Here is a 7,001-nt window from a genome sequence, read left to right as displayed (position 1 = left end):
CAGGGCTGGGAAGAGCAGTGAGGGTGAGAGGAACAGAGGGAGACCTGATTGAAGTCTCTTTTGGTCTCCTCTTGGTGTGCTCATGTGTGAAGAGCTGAGTTAGTGTATCAGTGGGATATCCATCGTGCCACTGGAGTTGGTGTTGATGTGGCAGCAGGTGAGTTTGTCCCCTGAGTCAGGAGACCCAGCATTGTGCAAGGGTGTGATGGGCCCTTGGTGGACTGATCTCTGAGGTGAATCACGAAAGCACGTTCCTCCTGAGTGATTAAAGATCCCCTCCTCAAGAAAATGGGTGTTAGCTCCAGAGTCCTGGCCAAATTCCAGTTTGGGTCATTCTTCCTGCAGCTTCAATTTCTGACCCTCCCATGCACATTCATATGGAAGTTTAGACATAATTATCAGCTCTGGACTTCTTTGCTTCCTCCTCTGAGCTGTCATCCAGAGTCACTTGATCTCAGAGATATTAAACAGACCTGCATTTGGCACATTTGGGGTGCATCCAGATGAGTGTGGCCAGCAGGTCAGGGAGGATCTTATTCCCCTCTGCTCTGCCACAGTGAGGTCAACTCAGGAGTACTGGGTCCAGTTCTGGGACTCCCAGTTCAAGAGAGAAAAGGAGCTACTGGAGAGAGTCCAGCAAAGGCTCTGGAGATGGCAGGGCGCCTGGAGCATCTCTGTGAGGAGGAAAGGCTGAGAGCCCTGGGGCTGTTCAGCTGGAGAGGAGAAGCCTCAGAGGGGATCTGATCAATGCTGAGCAAGAGCTAAAGGGCCCCGGGGGGCAAGAGGCTGGGGCCAGACTCTGGTCAGTGGTGCCCAGCGACAGGACAAGGGGCAACGGGCACCCACTGGAACCCAGGAGGTGCCACCTGAGCAGGAGGAGAAACTTCTTTGGGGTGAGGGTGCAGAGCCTGGAGCAGCTGCCCAGAGAGGCTGTGGAGTCTCCTGCTCTGGAGAGATCCCAAACCTGCCTGGCTGTGACCCTGGGCACCCTGCTGTGGGGGAGCTGCTGGAGCAGGTGGGTGGATGAGATGATCTCCAGAGGTCACATCCCACCCCACCATGCTGGGATTCTGAGAGAAGTAGTTGGAGAAGTAATGAACCAGGTGGACTCTGCTCTCTAACATCCTGTCAGTAGGTACCATGCAGGTTGTGCATGTGTATTTTTACTGTAGTTGAAGGAATTCATAGGGTTTTGGTTTGCTTGAAGACTGCTCTGGGTGATTAATAAAAAGAATGTTTCCAGTCATTGGTCTGGAGCCTGGGGAAGTGCAGCATTTCCTTGGTGTATCAACTTGGCAATTTACCATAAGTCCTTAAAAACAGAAGTCCTATAAATAGAAACTGTCAAGATCTTGTGAAGCAGTTTTCCTCTCTTGGCAGTCATGTGAAAGTGAAGACAGTTCAGCTAGACCCTCAGAACCATTTGAAAAGCTGCAGATGTAGGAGAGGAAGGATGATCGTGTTGCAGAGCCACTGAACTAGGTCTTGGAAGGCGTGAGCTCATCTCCCAGCGTTGGCTGCTCCTTTGTGTTTTGGCAAATCTCTTTCCATGGCTCTATTTCTTACTGGGTACAGAAGGATAATAATACACAGAAGGATAATAATAGCTCCTTCCTCCTATGATTTGCCTTTATGCTGTGAACACCTTGGGCTGCCTCTTCGATGCAGCTGACAGAAAGACTTCCAGCCTCTCTAATGAACTTGGATATAAAACCAGGGAGGGTGTAAGGTGTCAAAAGCACGTGCTGGAGTGTGAACCTTCCCTGACTTCACGGGTAACATGAAATCCAGCAAGGCTGATGTTGTGTTTGTTAGACAGCTTGGTGCTGTCGCAAGGAGAGGGCAGAGTCTCAGTGAGAGGTGAGTAGCTGGGAAGAAGACTATACGAGAGCAATTCATGCCTAGAAAGAGTCAGGAAGGCAGGAAACCCGTCTTGTTTTTTGTCTCACCCACTGTGTCTTGCAGAAGGAGCAGGATGAGAAGACCAGTGCTGTGAAGGAGGAGCTGAAGTACTGGCAAAAACTGCGGCACGACCTGGAGCGCGCCCGGCTCCTCATCGAGCTGATCCGCAAGAGGGAGAAACTCAAACGGGAGCAGGTTGGTCCTTCTGCTGCCCTCAGCTTCCCTCCCACACGAGCAACCTGTGCTGCAGGAGGCAGGGGAGGAAGGTGACAGATTTTCTTGAGCCTTTTCCTTGTCTCCATCTCTCCCCGTGGCAGTCACGGCCTTGCGCTGCCCCACCCTCGGCCCCGGGGCTGCAGGGTGCTGGGAAGATGGGTTTGCATAGTGGGTTTGGTTCCTGACCTCCAGCACCCCTCTGCTCCTGGGCCTGGACCAGGTGTTCTGCAGAGTAGAAGTTAGATCTCCTTTAATGATTATTTCAGGAGTTTGGTAACACCTACTCCAGAGAGAGGTCTAAATTACATTGTGCTTTTCATTTCTGAAGCTAAAAATTCCTCTGGTTTGCCCTCTAAGTACATTTTTTAGAAGAAAAAGCTTTAAGATTATAGATTCATAGAATGGTTTGGGTTGGAAGGGACTTTTAAAGCTCATCCAGCCCAACACCCCTGCCCTGAGCAGGGACATCCCCAGCTAGAGCAGGGTGCTCAGAGCCCCGGCCAACCTCCCCTGGGATGGTTCCAGGGATGGGGCAGTGACCACCTCTCTGGGCAGCCTGGGCCAGGGGCTCACCACCCTCAGTGTAGAACATTTCTTCCTTCTCTCCAGTCTAAATCTCCCTTTCTTGGTTTTAAACCGTCCCCCCTTGTCCTGTCCCAACAGGCCCTGCTCAAAAGTCTGTCCCCAGCTTTCTGCCAGGCCCCTGGCAGTCCTGGCAGCCCCCAGCAGGTCTCCCAGAGGTGGAGACCATTTACTAAATTTCCCAGTTTCCTCTTTCATCTGCATGCAGTTCTCCAGAGCTCCACCAGTTAAGTTTCCTTCCCATGCTTGCCAGCTTTGCCCATTGAGGGTCTTTGCTTGCCATATCTGGTTGCAGCCACAACTGTGCCCACTGGGGTGAATATCTCCAAGGAGAGCTTCATGAAAGACTCACCCTGCTCATGGTGAGGCAGCACACATGGCCTTGGGCATCAGCTGAGCACTCTCAGGCTGGCTGCAGGGAGCCAGGCAGAGGGAAAGCAGCATCCTCTGTGATCACAGCTCCTCTGTGAGCTGATTTTTCAGGGCCAAAAACTGCCCACAGCTTTTCTAGAGTCCTTCTGATGCCAGCACTGGTTCCTTTGCTACATTGTCCTCGATGTACAGCAGTGGCTGAGTCCTGCTTGCTGTGTGGACATATTTCAAGTAGGAGGATCAAAAAAAATCACTCTTGGGCTTTGTTTGCTTTTGATGTCTTGTAGTATATCCCTATCACAGTTGGCTAAATCCAGAAAAGCTTGTTGAAAGTATGATGTGCTTTGTGAGAGGATGAAATATCATAGGAAAGTGTCTTGTTGGAGCTCTATCCCAGCCCAGCTTTTTGGTGAGTTGAGGAGGATGCTCCAGAGCCCTGAAGCTTTGTTCAGCTTCTTTCCTGTTTCAGGGAAGATCTTTATATCCATGTTCATTCATTCTCTTATTGATGCTGTCTTGTTGCTTAGCACATCAAATCCAGTTTGCTTTGTATAAACACGCTTGCTTTCCTTTGCTGCTGAAGTGGTTGATTTAATGACATAATGAGGGATTATAAGATCAAAGAAATTAAAATGTTAAAGGAGAAATAAATACCCCTCTCCTGTTCCAGTCTCCTTTGAATGGAGTTTCAGTGGAAGAGATCAAACCGGTGCTACAACTTGTTTGCTTGCAATCAGACAGGATTAGAGCCTTCATAAAGGGTAGAAGGAACTGTATTGGGGATTTGCAGACATCTGACCATTATTGTTTGGCTTCTGCCTTGAAGTGTGAGAATCTTAAACTTTGTTTATGTTCCCTCCTCTAAATCTGGATGTTGTTGTTCATGGAACCTCCTACATACTTTGAACTTTTGTATGATGTTGCTCATTGCCATAATGATACCTTGAGGCAGGGAGTTCTCCAGGATCATTTACCAGGCATGAAGAGCTTCTTCCTGTTTTCATTTTTAGTTGCATTATCTTTTAATTTTCTGGGGTTTCCTCCTGTTTTGGCTGTCTGAGATTGGATAAACAGGAGTTCCCCACATGGAAGGATTTGACTGTGCAGTTAGATGCCACAAAGTGCTGTGTGCTCCTGTGGAGAGGACAAGGGGTTTGCCAGAAATCCTTCAGCAATGAGTCTACCAGGCTAGTGGTATGAAGACCTGACGTTCTCCCCACTGAGCAGGGTGCTGATGATTCAGGAGAAACCAGAGGGAGACACCACTCACGTATCCTGTCCTCGATAACTGTGCTCACCCCTGGTCTCCTCTTCCAGGTCAAGGTCCAGCAGGCTGCCATGGAGCTGCAGCTGACCCCCTTCAACGTGCTGCTGCGCACAACGCTGGACCTGCTGCAGGAGAAGGATGCTGCCCAGATCTTTGCAGAGCCTGTTGACCTGAACGAGGCAAGTCTCTTTCCTAGAGGTGTCTAACGGGTTGTCTGAGGTTTCACCGGGCAGAACCTGATGTGCTCTCCCTGAAAGCACAAACCACCTTGTCCCAAGCTGCTGGTGGACTAAAGGATTTCTCAGAGAGGACTCACAATGGGGGTGTCCTCCTGGGCCAAAAAAAAAAACACAAGGGTGTTGTTTTCTGGAAGCTTCAGCACATCTCAGACAAGTTAAAGTTCTGCAGAGCCAGGATGTGTCTGCCCAGAGCGGGTGACACAGGACTGAGCTGCTGGTGCTGCCCCTTGCTGGTGGAAGGGGCATGAAGAGTGCTTGTGATGGGTGCGCTCTGCTTGGCTAGTAAATGGTTTTTGTAATTGTACAGGTTTTATATGTTTAGGTTCCAGATTACCTGGAATTCATTTCCAAGCCAATGGATTTTTCCACCATGAGGCGGAAGCTGGAGTCCCACCTGTACCGAACGTTGGAGGAGTTTGAGGAAGACTTTAACCTTATAGTTGCCAACTGCATGAGGTATAATGCTAAAGACACGATTTTCCACCGAGCAGCTGTCCGGCTCAGGGACCTGGGAGGGGCCGTGTTGCGCCACGCCCGGCGGCAGGCCGAAAGCATCGGCTTTGACCCTGCTGTGGGGATTCACCTGCCTGAGTCACCCAAAACCGAGGACTTTTACCGCTTTTCTTGGGAGGATGGTGAGTGGTCATGGACTTTTTTTTTATTCCCCCAGGCAGATCGTTAACTGGGTTCTTTGTTCCCAGCGCGTCGCTCGGCCTGCGTGGAAATATATCAGCAGACAGGAATTCTCCTGTCCTTTTACTTACCTAAGCATTTGTCAAACTCCTTTAGAGCCTCAAAGAGCAGGGTTTCAGGTGGGCTGGGCACTCTAAGTGCAGCTTGGCTCCAGCTCCCCTAGGGCATGGCTGTCTGGGAAGAGCCTTGTAGCTGCCCACGCTGTTTGATGTGTGCCATGGCTCTGGTACAGACTTGGTATTTTAAAGAACAGGGCAAAAGTAGAGCTAGAATTTTTTGCTCTGAGGAAAGCACATACATTTAATTAGTTGTAAACTGGCAAAATTAAGGGAACTACTGGAGGGAATTCAGTGGAGGCCTCAAAGATCCCGAGGATACTGAAGTATCTCAGTGCCCAGGAAAGGCTGAGAGCCCTGGGGCTGTTCAGCTGGAGAGGAGAAGCCTCAGAGGGGATCTGATCAATGCTGAGCAAGAGCTAAAGGGCCCCGGGGGGCAAGAGGCTGGGGCCAGACTCTGGTCAGTGGTGCCCAGGGACAGGACAAGGGGCAACGGGCACCAACTGGAACCCAGGAGGTGCCACCTGAGCAGGAGGAGAAACTTCTTTGGGGTGAGGGTGCAGAGCCTGGAGCAGCTGCCCAGAGAGGCTGTGGAGTCTCCTGCTCTGGAGAGATCCCAAACCTGCCTGGCTGTGACCCTGGGCACCCTGCTGTGGGGGAGCTGCTGGAGCAGGGGGGTTGGATGAGGTGATCTCCAGAGGTCCCTTCCAACTCCTGCCATGCTCTGACTCTGTGATTCTGTGACTCTTGAGACTCTGTAAAGGTGTGGAGCAACTGGGTTAGATGGAGCACTGTGGGATGCAAGAGGCTGATGTGTGTTTACTGGGGCCCAAACAATCCTTCTAGCTGAGACTTTCCATTCACAACATGACCACATCCATTCCTACAGCATCTTGAGATGCAGCTGCAAAGTTTGGTTGAATAACTTGGCTAAACTTAGCACAGGATGCTGCTGCCAGTCAGCATGCAGAGCCTGCAGTCTGCCATCCAGTTCCTAAATCTCTCAGTCCTCTTGGATGCAGATGGACAGTCTGCTATGTAGTTGGTGCTGGTGGATGACAACACAGCTCTCAGCTATCTCCTGGCTCCAGCCCTTCAGCAGAGCCAGAGGAATGCCAAACCATGTCATTTTTTTGGCTATTTCTGTTTGTGGTCTGGTTTTGTTGTTTAATCTGGCAACAGAATAGGTTTGTGCCAAGGACCTGGACCGTGAGCTGTCTTGTGTGAGCTGCAGACATGTCCTGCCGCTGTTGTCCCCAGGAGGGTGACAGGACCTGGAGGGCAGTGCAGGTTCAATCAGTTGCTCTTTACCCAGAGGACTGTAGCCTGAGCTCTGAGGTTTACAATTCTTAAACCCCCAAACCAAAGCCATTTGGTCACGAACTCAAAGGGCTTGAGGCGCGGCGGTGCTCCGGCTGTTTCTTCAAGCAGCTTCACTCCTTCCCTTCCCTCTTGGGCTCTCTCTCGATGCAGTGGATAACATCCTGCTCCCGGAGACCCGCGCCCACCTCTCCCTGGAGGCCCAGCTGAAGGAGCTGCTGGAGAAGCTGGACGTGGTGAGCCCCATGCGCTCCAGCGGCGCCCGGACGCGCCGCCTGCGGCTGCTGCGCAGGGAGATCAACGGCGTGAGGCAGAGGCTGGCCCAGCAGCAGCACCGGGCCCTGCCCGCCAGGG

At 51.3% G+C, this 7,001-nt stretch overlaps 1 protein-coding gene across 1 annotated transcript; it reads left to right on the top strand.

Moving 5' to 3' along the window:
- Positions 1–1,965: 1,965 nt before the first annotated feature.
- On the top strand, positions 1,966–6,994 carry LOC103777851 (bromodomain and PHD finger-containing protein 3-like; the record flags this gene model as incomplete). The annotated part of the gene is made up of 4 exons (XM_008945413.1): positions 1,966–2,097; positions 4,390–4,518; positions 4,901–5,213; positions 6,801–6,994. Coding segments are annotated over 4 exons (768 nt in total), but the record flags the coding sequence as incomplete, so codon positions are not given.
- Positions 6,995–7,001: the final 7 nt, after the last annotated feature.

The sequence above is a fragment of the Merops nubicus genome, unplaced genomic scaffold (assembly GCF_000691845.1).
Source record: "Merops nubicus isolate BGI_N331 unplaced genomic scaffold, ASM69184v1 scaffold43618, whole genome shotgun sequence".
Lineage (NCBI taxonomy): Eukaryota > Metazoa > Chordata > Aves > Coraciiformes > Meropidae > Merops > Merops nubicus.
The sequence above is the reverse complement of the archived record's forward strand: the minus strand, read 5'-3'. Positions and strand labels throughout refer to the sequence as shown.